A 20470-nucleotide genomic window follows, 5' to 3' on the forward strand; every position below is an offset into this window, starting at 1 on the left:
TTCCTGAATTGCTTTCTGTTCTAACTGCCTTTCGTCAGTTTCATATGAGTGTTTCAATTTCCGCTCGATTTCTTCAATCTCCCTATTTAAATTATTCCTTCTTTGACGGGAAATTCGTGTCTGCATAAGCAGTTCCGTTATATTTTTTCCTGCATTTATAGTGTCGTCTGCGTTCTCTTTCTACGTTGGATCTCTTTCTGGCTTTCCTCTAAGGAACATGTTTCAGACAGACTTGATATGCTTCCGAAGTCAGTTTTTCTATTCCTTCTGTAGGACTTGTATTACTTAGAACAGTTTCCCATGGAATGTTTGTAAGTTCCCTGTTTATTATCTCCCAGTCTATCCTTTTATTATTAAAATTGAATTTACTGAATAGCCCCTCTCGCTTTATCAACGTTTTAGGTCTATTATGAATATTGATGGTCGTTTGCACTTCAATGAGCTTGTGATCTGAGTATGTGGTATCTGATATCATAATATGTCTGATAATGTCTTCATTGTTCGTAAAGACCAGATCTAGAATATTTTCATTTCTCATTGGCTCCAATATCTGCTGATTGAGTGAAAATTTGTCACAGAATCTAAGTAGCTCTCTAATCTGTGGTTGGTTAGGTCCTGATAGATTTCCTGGTATAATATTATTGTTTGCTATTCTCCACCTGAGACTAGGCAAGTTGAAGTCACCTAGGAAGATAATATCAGGTATCGGGTTCTCCAAATTATCAAGGCTATTCTCTATTTTGTTTATCTGTTCTGTGAATTCCTCAGCTGTTGCATCTGGCAGTTTGTATATTAAAATAATCTCTAAATTTATTTTCTCTATTTTTAATCCCAGTACCTCTACCACCTCATTTGTAACGTTAAGGAGCTCCAAGCATACAAGGTCTTCCCTAATATACAGACCCACTCCTCCATGTGACCTAATTTTCCTATCACACCTGTATAGGTTATATCCTGGAATCCAGATCTCACTGTCTAAGAATGCCCCTGCATGGGTTTCTGTGAAAGCTCCAAATACTGCATTTGACTCCGTGAGGAGGCCATTTATGAACTGTACTTTGTTGTTTGTTCTTGTTTTCAGTCCTTGTATGTTGGCAAAGATGAATGAGGTTACTCTATTAGTGATAGTTTGACTGGGAGACTTTTTCGGCAAGCCCATTATGCGTGGACATGAGTTTGTTCTGACCAGTACTGATTGTTGTAGGGCAGTTGTCTGTCGTAGTTGTAGTTCCCTTTCGGTGTGTAATTGTATCTGTAATTATGGAATGCAAGTGGATCTGGCATTCAATTCCATACACTCTCCATGCTGCTCCTTTTGAATTCTCTTTCGGTCTGGTATAAAAAATTTGTAGAGTATTCCAAATTCATTATCCTGCTTCCCACTCTTTATGTAGCGTTCCGTGCCTTTCACGTGAAAGTGTGGGCAGCTGAGGTCATAGCATTTTCTGTCCTCCAGTGAGGTTTGGCACATGTCAGGATGGAAAAACCTACATATTGATCCAAATCGACACTTATTAACTTTTCCTAAGCATATTTAAACATCTTTTGGGATGTTGGTAACTGCATTCTAATCCTTTCTTATTACCAGCATATCTATGTCTGCATATGCCCTTTGCATAAAATTTGCATAAGTCTGTCCTTCTGTTCTGAATTGCTCTATCGGGAACCGTCGTAGTGTCTGTACCTATCGAGCTGTCAGTGCTGTCTGTTACACTTTCTAGTTTACTGTCATCTACATTCAGGCCTACTGAGTCAGAGTTTACAACTTCCTGAGTTTCAGCTTCAGTTTCATCCCTGACTATAGCCTCCACCCCTGGTATATTAGAATTGTTGTTGTTCCTCTCCCACTCCTTCTGGATGGCTGGTAGGCTTTCAATGAATGATGTTTTCTGTTCATGCGTCATGTTATCTAGAAGGTTTTTTAGGATATTCCAAGCTGGCAGGTCATTTTTACACACCCAGAGCAAGTGGCCAGCTCTCAGTCCTGAGGTGTTATTCACTCCTGTACAAGCCGAATGAAATCTATTCTTACAGATATAACATTCAATTCCCGTTGCCTTCGTCTTTAAGGAGTTGTTACAGTGGCCACAAATTTGTTTATTTACTCCCATTTTGCCTTGTTTTGTTGTATATATCTATATATTTATAATATTATATGTATACCGTATATTTGTAACAATATATATGTTTATTTGTTCTACTGTATGTTCTACTTGTCCGCAAGGTTATGCCTAGCCGGCCTTCGGTCTATCCTTGTGCCCATGATGTGAGGAAGGTTGCAGCTCTTGCTGCTATCTTGTCAATGTTTCGGGCCCTCTGTGGCCTTGTGTTGCTTTGGGACGTCTGTCGTGGCCTGTTGTCTCATCTTTGTCACGAGTCCTGCAGTGCTGCCGCCTTCCGGTTAAGTTCCTGTTTTGACCTAACTGCGGGTAATTAGTTTCAGGGAGCCGATGAAAAACCATCGTTGAATGTAATGAACTGCCATTTTCTGGGCTAGCCCCAGAGGCTCCCTGACTCTCTCTCTCCCTCTGGTCAGAGGTTTTCATCATTCTATGAACTGGGGGTGGAGCGGCTGGCTCGGCTGAGCAGGCTCCACCCTTCCTCCTGTTGGGGAGAGGGGGGGGCAAAAACGAGCGGGCATGCTAGTTGGATGATGATTTATTTGCTTGTTTCATTATTTTCTCTTGGGTGTAGTTCTTTAGGTTCTGTTCAGATGTAGGTTGCAATTTTAACCAGTTAGAGGTTTGTATTGGTTCGCCACCTTTCTGGGTGCCTTTTCCCGGTCGATGGCAGACATGACAAACTCTAAATATTAAGTGCATATGGCCATTGCCCCCTGCGCCTTTGAGGGGTTCGGGTTCTGGCTCGTGGCCCATGGTAGGCACTAGCACTCCGGGTGCTAATGGCATCTTAATCAATATGGCACATGTCATTGGTGTTTCATTACATTCAATGCTGGGTTTTTCTTGAGAGAAAAAGTATTTCGGGCTCCTCTCTTTCACTTATGACCTTTGCTCCCTTTTCACGCTTGGATTTTACGATTCTCTCAGCTTGAGTTCGATCATTTCTATTTCCCTACATAGTCTTCCTTGTCGTTGTTGGAATAGAATGAAGTGTTTGAGATGTTATGCTATTTGTTTTCTTCACCTGTAGAGGGAGTGCCATTCTTGTTCCAGTTTGCATCTTTTTCTCTCTTGGTGGTATATGCCATCTACATATTCCTAGTGCTACCTAGATGGTAGATATCACGAAGTATTACCAGTTTTGATTAAGAACAATCGAACTTGAACCAGTGCTTCGAGAAAATAGGCATTATTTTCTCAAAACACTGGTTTAAGTCTGCATTATGTAGTTGTTCTTTCCAGCATAGTTCTGCGAGGTCTTGGTTTATTTATGCCCAGTTAATCAGTTTGTTATTCAAATTTAATTGGCTGAATTCTCCTCCTCTAGGATTTGAGATTTGTTGTACAGGTCTATTTCACATGCTCATCTGAACTTCAATCAGGTTGTGATCTGAGTAACTAGTAGTTATAATCATTATATCCATAATCAGCTCATTGTTGTTTGTAAAAGTGAGGTCTAGGATGTTTTCTTTCTTGGTTGGCTCTACTATTTGCTGGTTTAAAGCAAATCTCTCAGACATCCACAAGAGGTCATTTGTGTGTGACTTCTCATCAGATTGCTTCCATGGATTCTCTACTGCTATATAACAGTACTAGCTACATTTTTCAGTTTAATGTCTTAAGTCGAAATCACCAAGCAAGATGATCTTAGGGGCAGGGTTTGTGAGGTTTTCTAAGCAGTATTTTATTTTCATTAGTTGGTCTTTAAACTGCTGAGGATTTCCATCGGGTTCTTCTGATGCTCTTCTCCTCCTCTTCTGGAGGAGTCCCTTGGTATTTGATGCTTGGTTTGTCCAGCTGGGGGTGGACCTTCTGTTGTGTCCTACCACTAGCCGATATGCAGTTACCCTAAGATCTGTATTGTTCATAAGTTCGCACCTTTAGCTGCCATGTTTGCCCTCTGTAATGGGCTAATTTTCAAGCTCGGGGGTCTTGGTTACCTGGTATCAGGTCATTATTCCTAGTCCCATTTGGGCTTGTGTTTCTTGGGCTGGGTTTCCCAACCTAGCATCTCATCTAAGACTTTGTACGTGCCACCTTTCCTCATCCATGGTAAATCTCATGTTTTCCTTCCTTCCTATTTGTTAGCTTCAGGAAGTTCACCATGGGGCTTCCTCCAGAAAACCAACATTGACTGTAATTGAGCACACCCTTTTGGATGATTCCTGGTAGCTCCCTGTTTCCTTTTGTCCTCTGCCCAGTTTGAAATTAAGCATCTTGTTTCAAGTTATTGTTCTATGATGTTTGGTCAGCTGTTGTTGTGCTTTCTTTTCATGAACCATGCAGTTACATGTTTTGTCGTATCTACTTTCTGGCTGCTTTCTCAGTAAGAGTGTTCATAACAATCCCCTGCCCTCTCTCTCTCTCTCAGCCTCTTTGAGAGGGCCAGGTTGTGGCTCTGGTCCCTGGCAGGCCAATAGGACACCTATGACTGATTGTGACCTGAGGAATAAAAAGTTATCTCGGCAGTATAGCTTCAGGGAGCCACCGGGGTTCACACAGAAAGGGGCATTTCGTTACATTCAGTGTTCGTTTTTTGTCATCCCCAGCATCTTGTACACTACTGTATAATGATGTGAAGCTGGTCCCAATCATCTAAAATGTTGAGCTTGTTCCAAACTGTTACCGGTGCTACCAGCTCTACTACTATTTTTTCCTGAATGATGTTCCTTCCCTCTTGTTTTCAGTAGAACTACTATTCACCAGCTGCTTGTATATTCATGAATAAATGTTATACAGTATCTCACTCATATTTCACAATCTTACCAAAAAAAAAAAAAAGACACACCTGTGAAGTGACACAAAAACTGGAACAAACTCAAACACAGGCCCTTGCTGGTTGAAGTCCAAAAGTATAACCAACACTTTACTGAAAACTGGAATCAGGAAGGGTTTTTTGTAGCACAAATGAGCTGTTGCAAATACTGCGCCATGCATATGACTAAGGTAGCTGGCTGAACCCTCAGTCTGCCATCTAGTGGTGAGGTGGTGTAAAAACTAGTGGCAGTAATTGGTTTTTAAGTATATACATAGTTGGCAGTTGCCAATATTTCTCCATGCAGGTGCTTGTTTTGGTGAGCTCTATGTTTCTGATAGTTTTCTCCTCTTGGCTTGGGTTGATCTAGTATCCCAGTCTACCTTTACCTCTGAGTGAACTTTTTGTTCACTCAGAGGTAAAAGTGGTTCAATTTTGTTCTGTATTAGGCTTTTATAATTTGCATGGGCCTGGTTAGGCATAATAGGTGGGGAACTAACCTTGCTGCTAGCTCAGGAAGCTACTGAGGGAAGCCCCCCGGAAAGAGGCATTTCATACAGTACATTCAAAGTTAGATTTTTCTCCTGGATGAGATACCTGCTCTTCTAGCAGGTTATTCTGCTGAATTTTCCTTGACACACTGTCCAGTGGCCCTCTTCTAATTTGCTGTTTGTGTCGTGAATCCCAGTTGGGTTTTCTCCACGCTGACACTTTTTTTTTTTTTTTTTTTTAGATCATCTCATTTTGCTGAGTGGTAGGTGAATGGCTGTGCCCTTTCTTCTCCTGCTGGTCTCCCATTATTTGGATTTTTTGGCTGGTTATGGGGCATTTCACTCCACTGGTGGATTTTTTTATTTGATTTGCATTTTTCTGCATTGAATAATAATTCTGGAACTAAATGAGCTTTGTCCAGCAGAAGTCGTCTGTTATTTTCCATTGCAACTGCAACTTATCAGAATCTTCCCACTGCATCCGGCTTTCTGGCAGACCTAGTTCTATAGAGTGGGAGTTCACTGTACTAAATGGACCAATCAAAGGTGGATTAGAACAGCCTATTCAAATTAAGAGACATAGAACACCACTGTTCATAGCTCCAAGAATATAATATTACAAAGAATAACAATTTTAAACATGCTAGGTACAAATAGCTAGGTGTGTAACACAAAGTGCTAGATCTTACTCCTCATTGACACTGATAAGTTAGCAGCCACACCTTCCATCACAGTATCCTCTCAACCACACCATGCTCCATCCAACTACTCCCAACATCAGAGTCCACCCTTCCACGCTCTTCCCTCCATACTGATGTATGTCTTTAAATGATTATACTGTGTGTTTTCAGGGTGGGGAAATATTTACATTTTTTTAGGTTGTTTTTATATTTATATTTAGGCAGTCTTGGCATAGAGACAAGGAATACCTCCCTCAATTGGCTATAATTGAAACACATTAGTTACACTTACATTGTGGCGTTTTAATGCATGTCTTTCACAACAGTTTTACATTTCTCTCATATGATACATGCTATTATTCATAATATTAAAGTAATTTTCTAGGTTGTTCAGTATTTATGTATTTTGTTATTTTATTCTAACTCCTTCATTGTATGTACAGTACTTTCTTTATTACATAATGTGTTCAATTTTATACTGTTTTTTCTTTCTTTGATGCTCATCACTTTTTCCTTTAGTAGGCTTTGTGTATATTGTACACTATGTACATTTTTATACATATAATAGTTTCCACTGTATTATATTTTGAAACTTAAAAAATTCAAGTACTGTAATTATATAAAAACCTCTAGTGTTTAGTGTTCAAAAGTTTATTACTATGGTTTATTGTATTACATACTGTATAATAATTGAAGTAATATATAATGTAGAGTACATTTTAATACTTGGTCAGGACTTAATATCTACATTCTTTACAGACGTGTATAGTTGAATGCAATATGCATTTATACTTATAAACTCATGTATGTTTTTATACATATTCAAGTATTGTACTATATATGGGTGTGTGTAATTACCTAAGTGTAGTTACAGGATGAGAGCTACGCCCGTGGTGTCCCGTCTTCTCAGTACTCTTTGTTGTATAATGCTTAGTTTGTTACAACCGTCTATCACTGTTTGTAAAAGAAAATTTTCTAATATTTATTCGGCACCTCTGTTTCCTTAGCTTGAATCTGTGTCCTCTTGTTCGTGAAGATGCTGGATTCAGGAATTCCTCTTTGTCTGTTTGGTCTGTTCCTGTTAGTATTTTGTAAATGGTGATCATATCACCTCCTTTTCTTCTATTTTCTAGTTTTGGCATGTTTAACGCCTCTAGTCTCTCCTCATAACTCGTTTTTTCAGTTCCGGAAGCCATTTTGTTGCATGCCATTGCACCTTTTCCAGTTTATTTATGTGCTTCTGGATATTTGGGCACCATACAACTGCTGCATATTCCGATTTTGGTCTCACAACAGTCATGAACAGTTTCTTTAGTATTTCACCATCCATATAATTAAAAGCAAGTCTGAAGTTGGAAAGTCACGCATATTCTCCTCTCACAATGTTCTTTGTGTGTTCATCTGGTGACAGCTTACTATCCAAAACCACCCCAGATGGAACGTTCACTGATGATGACAAAGTAATGAGTGAACTACTGAGAAATTATTATGACTGTTTTCAGCGAGATACTAAACACAAGATTGATAATCCAAATTAATTTTTCATGGATATGATACCAACATCAAGTCTTCTATCAGATGTCACTCTATCCCCACTGGATTTTGAAGAAACCATAGACGATATGCCTATGCACTCTGCACCAGGCTCTGATTCTTGGAACTATATTCATCAAGAATGTAAAAATCCTCTACTGCAGGCCCTTCACATTCTTTGGAGACAGAGCCTAGATACTGGCATTATCCCTGACATACTGAAAACAACAGAGATAGCACCACTCCATAGAGGAGGAAATAAGGCAGAAGCAAAAAATTTCAGACCGATAGCACTAATATCGCACATCAAAAAAGTCTTTGAAAGAGTGTTAAGAAGCAAGATAACAAAATACATGGAATCACATCATCTCCATAACCCTGAACAACATGGTTTCCGAACAGGGCACTCTTTTCTATCACAGATGCTGGACCATTATGATATGGCATTAGATGCCATGGAAGACAAACAAAATCCTGATGTAATTTACACAGATTTCACAAAAACCTTTGACAAATGTGACCATGGTTACCTGACAGCTGGGTGGACAGCGCTTCAGATACATAGTCCTGAGGTTCCGGGTTCGATCCCTGGTGGAGGCGGAAACAAATGGGCAAAATGTTTCTTTCACCCTGATGCCCCTGTTATCTAGCAGTAAATAGGTACTTGGGAGTTAGACAGCTACTACGGGCTGCTTCCTGGGGTGTGTAACAAAAAGGAGGCCTGGTCGAGGACCGGGCTGCAGGGACGCTAAGCCCTGAAATCATGTTAAGATAACCTCATGATAACCTCCAGATGGTGTTATTGCACACACAATGTGTTCAAAAGGAAATACCAGAAAAATAGGCAGATGGATCTACAATTTCATGACTAACAGAACCCAATGTGTAATTGTCTATAAAATAAAATCCGGTTCATCAACCATGAAGAGCTCGGTCACCCTCAGGGTACTGTGCTTGCTCCAGTACTTTTTATCATCCTAATATCAGACATAGACAAGGACACAATCTTTAGTACTGTAACATCATTTGCAAATGACACTAGAATTTTATGAGTGTGTACAACATAGAGAACACAGCAAACCTCCAATCAGATGTAAACTAGGTCTTTTAATGGGCTGCAGGAAATAATATGGTATTTAATGAAGATAAGTTTCAGCTATTGCGCTACGGAAAAAATTAAAATTTAAAAACGGAAATCACGTACAAAATGCAGTCAAATCATAACATAGAATAAAAAAAAGCAATGTAAAGGATTTGGGTGTACTCATGTCGGAAGACCTTACCTTAACCCTTAAACTGCACAACACGTCATATGATGTGTTGAGTAACTTGCTATAAATTGCGTATCATGTCATATGACGTGTTGGAGTACTTCACAAGATTTAAATGGCCTGCGGATACACGGGGTTCACCTCGCCTTCATCAGGGCTCTTGTAAACAGACGCCATTTTAATATAAAATCGGGGCCAAATTCCCGGGTGTGAGGGTCTCGGTGAGTGAGACCCTCATTAAGTATCGAGACCCTTATTGAGTAAGCCACCAAGCCTGACAGCACGCAGCATGAGCTCGCAGCACTGCTGTTCAGCTTTTGACCACAGCATCGCCTAAAAATGCCATAATATATATGTTCATGCTATTATTTAGTGATGATAGTATTATAGAAGACCCCTGACTGTGATAAAAATGACCAGGATTCTGATAATAGCAGGATTGTTGTGATAATTAATGCTGTAGTGGGAGATGTAATCTTGGTGGGGAGGGAGGTAGCATTGTCTGCTGACTGTGTGTGACCACCTTTTACTGTTTGGACTCACTATACCAGCTTAGTTGTTTGCTATGGTGAACAAAACATGCAGATACTTATATATAACGTCTGTATATAGTGAACAAAAGCAAAAACAGTATTGTGGGAGAAGAATGGTGGCGAGGAAGTGAATGTGAGGTGAGGGAGGGAGGAAGTGGCAGCCAGTTATTATCTGCCACTGGCTGCCACTGCCACTCAGCATACCAACTTAGTGGTTTGTTATGGTGAACACGAATGTAGATATTTATATATATAACGTGTATATACAGTGTAATAATAGCAAAAGGAGTGTGGGGGAGAAGCAATTTTGGTGATGGGGTGGCAACATCTGCATGATTTGTCATGTTGGTAGGGGTGGCCACTATGCTCTCTGGGCACTATACTGGCTTAGTTGAACAGTTATGGTGAACAAAACATGTAGATACTTATATATAATGTGTGTGTATATAGGGTAATAACACCACAAACAGTATTATTGGGGGTGAAATTTTAGTGCGACTGACCGTGAATGTGTGAGGGAGGCAGCCGCTAGCTGACTGTGTGTAGCGACGTCTCTTAGTGCCTGAACTAACTATATCAACTTAGTTGTACAGTTGTGATGAACAAAACATGTAGATACTTGTATATAACGTCTGTTATAGTGAATAAAAGCAAAAACAGTATGGTGGGAGGAGAATTTGGGCGAGTGAGGTGTTGAGGGAGCGAGTGGCAGCGAGTGGCTGGCTGGTGTGTGGCGGTCACTCCTCGTTGCTTTTTGACTCATAATACCAACTTAGTGGTTCGTTATGGTGAACAAAACATGCAGCTACTTACATATAACCTGTGTATATAGTGTAATAACCGACAAAGTATTTATTCACTGTTTGATGAACATAATAATTGAATAAAAAATATGCACACCATGGTGTGGATAGGGGGGAGCCGGTCGGCCGAGCGGACAGCATGCGGGACCTGTGATCCTGGGTTCGATCCCAGGCGCCGGCGAGAAACAATGGGCAGAGTTTCTTTCACCCTATGCACCTGTTGCCTAGCAGTAAAATAGGTACCTGGGTGTTAGTCAGCTGTCACGGGTTGCTTCCTGGGGGTGGAGGCCTGGTCGAGGACCGGGCCGCGGGGACACTAAAAGCCCCGAAATCATCTCAAGATAACCTCAAGATAACCATAATTATGAGTATAGCAATGATTCACACATTTTATTATCTAAGTATATCACACTACACATTATTGAATAATACTACAGCAAAAAAAACTATGAAAAATCAATCAGAAACATTGACATAATTAAGTAATTATCTCTTTGTGGCCAGTCCTGCCTGACAGCTGGGGAGGAGCAGACCACCTGGGACGCACGCTGAGTCAGCACCTGTTTTCTGTGAAGAGCCCCTTCGGCTCCCCGGAGCTATACCAGGCTTATGTGCATATATTAGACTGTGGCAACAGTCAATCGAAGGAGTTCTAAGCCTACCGGGGACCAGAGCCTGAACCTAGCCCCCCCTCAAGAGAGTCATGAGGAGGAATGACCTAAAGATAGCCCCCATGTAATTGGAAGCAGTTTTAGTCTGCCATCTACCAGGTCAGGCACCCAGAGAGGTAGGAATTCCAAGACAAACTACTGCTGATCAAATAAATTGCAAACTGAAAGCCGAACTAGCAACAGAACTCCCCAATCAAAACCAAGGAAACAAGTATGACGTCACCACAAACGGCGCGCATCTGTCTGCGCAACCCCCCCCCCGTCCCTAGGGGGGGGTTGCGCAGCCCTAGGTGCTGCATGCACCTAGGGCCGCCTTCCCTAGGTGTCCTGTAAGTACTGCCTTTGGGGCCTCAGGGTTATCTTCCATGAGCTGTTCAGGAGCAGCTACCTCCGTGTGGTTCTGTTGCTGCTTGTATAAAATTCATTTTTTATCCGATCGACCTCGGGATAGTTTCAAAATAAGCGCCTTTAGAGTGCGCACAATTTGATACCAAATTGAAAGATGTAACACGAAACTTTGTCAGAACACTTGAAATATTATAAATAAGTTTTTGGTCAAAATTTTAAAATATTTGTTAAAATTCTATGTGTTATTATTTTGGGACTAGTTTTAAAATGTGCACCTTTACATTGTGAACAATTTGATATTAAAATGAAAGATGTAACACAAAAATTTATGTCAGAACACTGGAAAGATATAAATAATTTGTGATGATGAGCTTCCAAAATTAAAATATTTGTTAAAATTCCAGTTATTGCTCTATTATTATGGGACTAATTTTAAATTACGAGCCTTTTTATTGCAAACAATTTGATACCAAAATGAAAGACGTAACACGAAAATTGATGTTATCAAACTGAACAAGTATACACATTAGGTTGCGGTGTGCCAATTGGTGCTCGTTTACGGGTAAGTTTAGACTTTCCTGCAGGGAGTCATGCCGGGCTTTTGTACATTATATGCATATATATCTGTAGGGAATTCTATTGCAAACACAATACCAAAACGAACGACGTAGCACAAGAATTAAGGTGAACAAACTGAAACGGGTATACACATTTCAGTGTCGCCAAGCACGTGCCTGCATGCTCACTCACACACCGAAGGCGTGACCTTAAAGTTCGCAGCGCGCATGCCGGGCGCGCGATAGTGTTAAGATATTTTCTTAAAATTTCATCTTTGTTAGTGCAACAATATCTGGGACCTTAAGCTGGATAATATCTCCTGGTTCCAGTATTTATTATCTCGCTGCATCCATTATGGTATATACAATTTTCAGGAGCATATTCCCTTTTCCTTTGTCCTTTACTTCCCATTTCCTCTAATGATTTTGTTGCTTTGTTGTTGTGTACTATTTCACTAGCTATCCAGTCCCTAACATTTTTGTAGAAAAAAGGAATTTATTTCTTCTTCATTTCTATTCCTATTTAGATGTTTCTCTTCATCGAAGTTCATTTTCAGCTTTTCTCTATCTTTCTTTGAGTGGTCTTCTCTTATTGACCAAAGTTTGCTATCCTCATCACACTGCAATTTCCTGGCATTTCTAAGCACTTCCATCATATGTTTCCTTCCATTAAATGTCACTCTTAAGGGGCGGTTCTTGTCTTTCTCATATTTTCCTATTCTAAGATCACTGATATTTTCCTTTGAATTGAGGCCTTCTCCTAAACCTACTATTTTCTCTGATTTTCATCTCTTCTGCTGCTCTGTTCACCCTAGGTGATATTTCTTTTTCTAAACACCCAAAAATTGTTATGGACTTACTTCTATCTGCAATGTTTTGACTTATTTACTGTTGGTTGCCAGTTCTTTCCTAATTGTCTGCCTAACTTCTGCTTCTTGTTGGCCATTTCTGGTTTTGACTTCCTAAAACACTTCTTTGATCATCTCTCTCTTATACCACTTGTGCATGCGTCTCCTTAATTTCTTCTTTGTACTTTTATAGTTCTTTATTAACCTCCTCTATGTGAGTTGTCCTTGAAGTTTCTCTTTGCATATCCTTGCCTAATTCTCTGTTGGCCTCTGTTTTTTGCAGTTGTTCACCATATGAGTATTTTCTTGTTAATGTTGTCAAATTTACCAGTCTTCACTTTCCATACCTTATTTTCTTTCACTGGTTCCTTAATTTGTTCCTACTGAATCTTTACCTTGTCCATTAAGGCGGTAATTTTCTTTCCTTCCTTTTAGAGTGCAAAACTCTCTCCTGAGAGCTCCATTTTCTTCTTCTAATTCAAATACTTTTTCTTCATACTTCTATAGCATATCCTTAATTATCTCTAATCTGCCAAGAAAATCTCCTTTCATTATATCGTGTGATGAGAATCCTTTGAAACAATCATCTGTTGATGTGTTTACCTTCCATGTGGTGGTGGCCATCTTTGTTATTGACAATCTTTTGTTATGGAATATAAACTGTTTCAACACAAAATTTTCACTCACTTTTACTTATTATTTGTATCATATTTACTTTTAAACTTCACTATACCTACATGTAACCTGGGACACCACTTACAGCCCTCAACCTGTTCCCAATACTTAGGCAATTTGATATTCCTGGAGCCTGCTGCAGTGACACCTGTCTCCTGGTGTTGTTGAACCTGTGAACCATGTTGTGTGTGTGTGAACTCCTGAATGTGTGTACATTTGCATACATATACACACCTGCTCACACGCAGATTCAGTCATTCACTTTGATTTTAATTCACACTGTTAATGTGGAATCATTCCATGGCCACTCTTAAACTAATCAGCATAGGACGCATCTCAGGCCGCCGTTCCAGTTCTACGGGTCAAGCAAATGCAGTCCCTACAATGCCTCAAGATATTACTTCTCCTACTGACGTTGCACTGGACAAGAATGTGGGAAAGAAGAAAGTCTCGGCTTCTCCTTATTGTGACTTTTGCCTGGGTGATTCCTCAGAAAACAAGAAAACAGGCACACCAGAAAATCTTGTCTCATGTGCTGATTGTGGGAGGTCAGGTAAGAATTACTGATAAATGCTTGTTATTTTTCTTATTTTGTCAGTATCAAATCACATTAACCTTTTTCCTTTAAAACCTTGGTTCTGGCCCTTCCCATCAAGAGTAAAAATACCAACCCTTCCCCCTCTTCTTCAAAAAAATCAGTACAGTATAATGAAACGTTCCTTTTTGGGGGCCTCTCAAGGGCTCTCCTTCAGCTGCACAGGTAACTCGGAGCCAACATTAACTCAACTGATGTCTCCGAATTTCTCATTTGCGTACCGGAGACTGGGACCATAATCTTACCCCGCTCCCAGTGGCAAGGAAGCCAAGGGTGCCATAGACATCACTTACTGAGAAGAAAACCCTATGAAAGGGGCTGAAAGATGTCAGTAAAACTCAAAACAAAAGAATTGTTTTAGATGAACAAATAACAAAGAAACCTCAAAAATATTCACAGACAAGAAAAAACCAGCATTGAATGTAATGAAACGGCAGATTCTGGGTGAGCCCCAGAAACTCCCGGAAGCTATCCATACTGATATAGTGCTATATTAGTTGGGGTCATCTCATCAGTCACAAACTTCTTGTTGCCTACCAGGGACTAGAGCCAGAATCTGGCCCCCTCGGAGAGGCGCAGAGAGCAATAGCCTATGAACACTTTATATCTATCATACTTACAATCGACCAGGGAAGGCACCCAGAAAGGTAGGCGAAACTGACCACTGTCTGGTTGAAAATTGTGACCTATGTCCTCAAAAGAGCAAAAGAACTCCCCCAGAAAGAAAATAAACATGCAACACTTCATTCAGCTAACCCCTGGCTTGTTAGTGCCACCCCCCCCCCCCACCCTCATGGGGGAGGGAGAGCTGGCCCGGATGAGCCGTGCTACCCACCCTTCAGTTCTTGACTGATGTCCTTAGCTGTTGGATGTCACCTCTGGTCATAATTTCCTATTCTGAAATTTTTGCCTTGTGAGGCTGTTCCTGCACTTGTGGGTGTGCTGGCCTGAAGTTCCTGTGTACTGGAGCTTCATGCATCTAGAGACACCTTCCCTAGGTGCTCGGTGAGTACTGCTCTTGGGTGGTCAGGGTTGTCTTCCCTGGGGGTGTTCAGGAATTACGCCCCGTTAGAGGTCTTCCTCGCTTGTGATTGTCTTTGCCCTTAGGGTATGTCAGGGGGTCTTGGCTCTCCGCCTTACCCTGGGTAGGGGAGTGTTTGTCTACCGGTGGCACACTGCGGCTAGTGCAGCCTGCTTAACCCTTGAACAGCGATAATTGCATATATATACGATTTTGGTATGGCTTTATGCATGGCACATATTGCATATATACACTTTTTAAAGTACTGTGTAAGATTTAAAGGTCTCACTTCTACATAGGGTTCACATCAGCTTCCTTAGGGCTCCAGTTAACAGATGCTGTTTAAAAAAAAATTGTGGTACCATTCTCGGGTGTGAAGGCCTCGGTACTGAGTGAGCCACCAAGGCTGGCACTTGCAGCATGAGCTAACAGCACTGCTGTTCAACTTGTGACCACAACATTACTTAAAAATTTCAAATATATATATGTAACCCTATTATTTAGAGATGATAGTGTTACAGGAGTGCCTGATTGTAATAAAGAATGTGTACAATACTGTATTCAGATATCAGTGAACACAATGCTGGTCAAGATGTTCACAGCGCCAAGCAGATAGCGACAGCACACTGCCATTGTTTGGTCCATCTAAGAATCTTGAAACGATTTTTCATGGTTCATTTACAGGATTTAGTGACCAGGATTCTGATAACAGCAGCATTGTGGTGAGAATTACGATGTGTGTTGTATGCTGGGAGGAGGAATGTTGGTGAGGGAGGTGGCAACAGTTGGCTGGTGTGTGGCGGCCGCTATATTGTTTGGACTCACCATACCAGCTTAGTGGTTCATTATGGTGAACAAAAATGTAGATACTTATATATAACGTGTGTATATAATGTAATAACAACAAAAACAGTATATTTGGAGGAGCCATTTTGGTGAAGGAGGTTGTGTTGTCTGCTGGATGGTGTGTGACTTGTTTTGCAGTGTATGGTGGCCACTATGCTGTTTGGACACCATCCCAGCTTAATGGCACAGTTATGGTGAAAGAAACATGTAGATACTTATATATAATGTGTGTGTATATAGTGTGATAAAAGCAAAAACAATATGCTGTTTTAAAATTATGTGAGCAATCTTGGCAGTGTGGTGGCATTGTCAGCTGACTATGTGTGGCGGCGGCTATTGTTGTTTGGATTCTCGTATTATGCGGCGCTGGCAGAGCCCCCTCAGTTTGCGTTCGGGGTGGATGTCTCTTTGGCCCCGTTCCATAAGCTGTCTTGTGCTTTGTTTCACGTCCGGCCTGTTCATATGCTGCTTCAGCCATCCTGGTCTTTGGACAGGGTGTTCTCCTATCTTTCCTCCTCAGTTCGTGGTGGCCCCTTTGATTCAGGAGTGTTTCTCCAAGGCTCTTTTTTTTGTTGGCATTGGCCTCTGGTGGTCGGATGTGGGAGCTTCATGCTCTCCTCCAGCATGAAGGTTTGTTCCTATGGTCCTACTGGTAGGTTTGTTCAGTTGCAGCCGTCTCTTTCTTTTCTGGTGAAGAACGAGACGGCTGCTTTTCAGAGGGGTCCTTGGGTTATTGATGCCTGGTTGGTCAGGTTGGGAGTGCATCATGTGTTATGTCCTGTTGCGGCTTTTCGCCGTTAAATGCGTGCCTCGGCTTCTGTGGCCGGAGATGTGCTTTAGGTTTATCCAGTTTCCCTCATTCCCTGTTCCAGGGCTCGGGTCTCCCAGGTAGTCCGCAGGGTTGTAAAGTCTAGCCAGCCTGTGGTCTATCCTCATGCCCATGATATAAGAAATTTTGCTGCTTTGGCTGCCGTCTTCGGCAATATGTCCTGGGCTGACATTCATCGTGGGGATTTTGGATGGTGAACAGGGTCTTGGCCGCTCGTTATCTCGTCAAAGTTCCTGGTCCTAGTCGTCCGTGTGTGGCTTTGGGTCGTGGGTTGCAGCCATTTGTCTTGACTTCAAGTTTAGGAGCGAGTGTCGTCCGCCTCTCGGGTCAGTCACTATTTTAATTATCTTTGGTGATGTAGCTCCAAGGAGCTGTAGGGGCTTACCCTCAGAAAGCCAGTGTTGAATGTAAAGAAATGCCATTTTCTGGGTGAACCCCTGAGGCTCCCTGGCAACCCTCCCTCCGGTTGGTGGTTCCGTTTTCTTTTTTAAGGTCAGCCTTCGAACTGGATGGCTTGAGTAGCCAGTTTTGAGTTATGGGGCTCCCCCGCCTCCTCCCCCCCAGGGGGGGGGATGCAGCGATGAGGTGTGACCTTTGTTTGTTTGCTTGTTTTCTTAAGTTATAGGGGAAGTTCTGCCTCCCTGTTCAGTTTTCAGTCACTTTTTCTTACCAAGTGGGGTTTGTTCTGTTATGGTTACCTTTCTGGGTGCCAATCCCGGTCGATGGCAGACATGGAATGCCCCGAACCACATGGGGGGTTTCTATAGGCCATTGCTCCCTTTGCCTCTGAGGGAGCCAGGTTCTGGCTCGTGGTTCCCGGTAGGCTGAACTCCATTGACTGATGCGCAATATATTAGACCGGGACATCAGCCCGATAACTCCAGGGATCCTCTGGGGCTTAGCCAGAAAATGGCATTTCATTACATTCAACGCTGTTTTTTTGTTTTTTGCATACAGTGGTGTTGTTGGCTATTAATAACCTGCACCACTGACATTTCTCTCTGCTTGTTGGCTGTTATGGAATTATTTTTTGTTGTGTGTGTGTGTGTGTGTTTTCTATTTTGTTGGTGTTTCACCTGGTTTTGCAGAGGAGTTCTGCCTAGCTCCTCATTAGGCTGCTCCTAGGGTGTGATGGTGGTACTCCTCTGTTGCCCCCAAGGATTTACAGCAGCTACTTGTGGTTGGTTTGCATTTATTGACAGGGTTTGCCAGCTTAGCTGGCCCCAGTTCCTGAGCTTCCTGTAGGGCTCATTCACCCTACAGGCCCTGGAAAACCCCTGTGGGCTTGGTTATAGCATGGATACTTCTGAGCCCACTCTCACCTTGTGCAATTTCGAAGATTGCTCATCGCCCCTGCCTCAGGGTGATCATCATCCTGTCTGCCTCTGCCATGCTGCCTGTTTGGTTGGAGACACCAAGGACCTGGAGTCTTGCAGGATTTACTGCTTCCCGCTTGTGCTCCAATTCACTCATTCCCCTTCTGATATTTTTATAGGATCAGGCAGCTGCCGCGTTGCATGGTTGTTTCTCCTTGATGCATCGGACTAGGATGGTTGCCCATTTGGAAGCCCCAGAGCTGCCCACGATTCCTGGGGCACAAATTCTACCTTTTGTAAATTATTAAGTGAAACCACGAAACATAAATTGAATCATCATCATCCAAATTGAGCATTTGGGATGTCAGCACTCTCCCTTGAAGTTTGAATTGGACAGTGACCCCACCACTTGGCTTTCCTAATGTTCATGAAACAAGAAAGGCAGATTTTTTTTGGGGGGGGGAGCCCCTTTGGCTCCCCGGAGCTTACTAGGCTGATATGCAGACGAGGAGTCACAATAATGTGGCTGAAATATGCTGACGAAACCACACACTAGAAAGTGAAGGGACGACGACATTTCGGTCCGTCCTGGACCATTCTCAAGTCGATTGTGTCGATACATTCGACTAGAGAATGGTCCAGGGCAGACCGAAACGTTGTCATCCCTTCACTTTCTGGTGTGTGGTTTAGTCGACATAGGCTGATATGCTAATGTCAGACTTTGGCATCAGTCATGTGTATGGAGTTTTGTGGGCCTACTGGGGACCATGAGCCAGACCCTGGCCCCCTCAGAGAGGCATGGGAAGCAATGGCCTATAGAAACCCCCGTGTGGTTGGAAGCATTCTATGTCTGCCATCGACCGGGTCAGGCACCCAGAAAGGTAAGCATCCTAAATCAAAAACCTATTCTGGTGAAAGTATTGCTACCAAAAGCCGAACAAGTGGATAGAACTCCCCATAAAAGAAACGAGCAAATGAGCGTGACGTCACACGTCGCAGCGCCGCTGTCTGCGCAGTTCCCCCCTCCCCAGGAGAGGAAAGGGGGAGCCCCAGACCCCCCACGCCGGCTATCCACCTGTCAGTTCTCAGGCTGATGCTAGAGGTGGAGGTCGTGTGCTTGGCTCCAGCATTTCCAGCACTGTGCTCTAAGTGTGGTGGCTGTCTTCCAGGGGTGCGAGAGCCAGGAGTTATTCTACAGTACTCAGGCTGCATGTGCCTAGGGTTCTCGTCCCTAGGGTCCCTGTAAGTACTGCCCTTGAAGCTTGGGGTTCCCCTTCCAGAAGTTCTTCAGGGTCTGCCTCTGCTAGGCCGTATTACTACTCGGTTTTCGGCTGCCATTTGGGTGCTTAGGGGTTTTGTCCTCCTGGTTTACCTTAGGGTAAGAGGCTGCTTGCACTGGTGGGGCGCAGGGTACTATGCAGGATTTACAGCGGCCGGCTCTTTTCCTTGGGGTACATTGTCCTTTTGTGGGGTTTTGTTTTTCTTTTTGCCTCGTAGGGGGGTCTGCCTTGCTTCCCCTCTTTTTTTGGTGCCTGACCTGTGCACGGTTCTCTTCTGGTGGTGCCCTTTGCTAGGTTCCCGTGAGTGTATGCATCCCTGGGGTTCAGCTTTAGACAGTTGTTTGGTAGTTTTGGGCGCTGGTTAGCAGAACCCTGCCTGGGATTACCTGGGCGTGAGTTTCCATTAAGCGCTCAGGACCCTGAGAATCCCCATGGGGCGCGTAGATCCGATTGATGTGTCCCCGGAGTCCCCCCCCCCCTCGCTTCGTGCGATTTCAAGGGATGCTCAGTCCCCTTGACTCAGGGTGACCCCTCATGGTTTTTGCCTCCGTCACACTGCCTGTTGGGTCGGTGACACCGACCCGGAGTTATGCGAGTTCTGTTGCTTGTTCGTGACTCAGTTTACCCAATCTCAAGATGATGATCTATGGGTACAGGCGGCGCATGCATTGCATGCTCGGTTTAGGTTGTCACAATGCACTAGATTGGTTGTTCACCCGATGTCCCGAGGCTGTCCAGTTTTGCTTAATGGGACCCGGACTTGGAGGTGGGGGTCGCTTCGACCTTTGTCCAGTCCGCACCCTCTCGCCCTTCCCCTGCTGTGGTTCATCCTGGTCTCCCCTTTTCCCCTGCTTCCGGCCCCGAAGGGTCTGAGGGTTTTGGAGTCGGAGCAGGGTTTAGATGGTCTTGAATCTCGGGCGGTCTTGGGGGATGTCCCTTCCGGTGTAATTACCTAAGTGTAGTTACAGGATGAGAGCTACGCTCGTGGTGTCCCGTCTTCCCAACACTCTTTGTGATATAACGCTTTGAAACTACTGACAGTCTTGGCCTCCACCACCTTCTTACCTAACTTGTTCCAACTGTCTACCACTCTGTTTGCGAAAGTGAATTTTCTTATATTTCTTCAGCATCTGTGTTTAGCTAGTTTAAATCTATGACCTCTTGTTCATAAAGTTCCAGGTCTCAGGAAATCTTCCCTATCAATTTTATCAATTCCTGTTACTATTTTGTATGTAGTGATCATATTACCTCTTTTTCTTCTGTCTTCTAGTTTTGGCATATTTAATGCCTCTAAC

The 20470-nt window shown here is 42.8% G+C and overlaps 1 protein-coding gene across 2 annotated transcripts in view; it reads left to right on the forward strand.

Moving 5' to 3' along the window:
- The first annotated feature begins 11165 nt into the window (after positions 1–11165).
- The window catches only part of LOC138353378 (zinc finger protein ubi-d4-like), a 36635-nt gene continuing 27330 nt past the window's right edge, over positions 11166–20470 (forward strand). For both annotated transcript variants that reach the window (XR_011223162.1, XM_069306404.1), the window contains exon 1: positions 11166–13841. Coding sequence is in view for 1 of the 2 variants with exons in the window: in XM_069306404.1 (XP_069162505.1) it covers positions 13574–13841 (268 nt within the window). In the remaining variant the exon portion in view is untranslated. The remainder of the gene's footprint in view (positions 13842–20470) is intronic.

This window comes from Procambarus clarkii, chromosome 1 (assembly GCF_040958095.1).
Source record: "Procambarus clarkii isolate CNS0578487 chromosome 1, FALCON_Pclarkii_2.0, whole genome shotgun sequence".
Taxonomy (NCBI): Eukaryota; Metazoa; Arthropoda; class Malacostraca; order Decapoda; family Cambaridae; genus Procambarus; species Procambarus clarkii.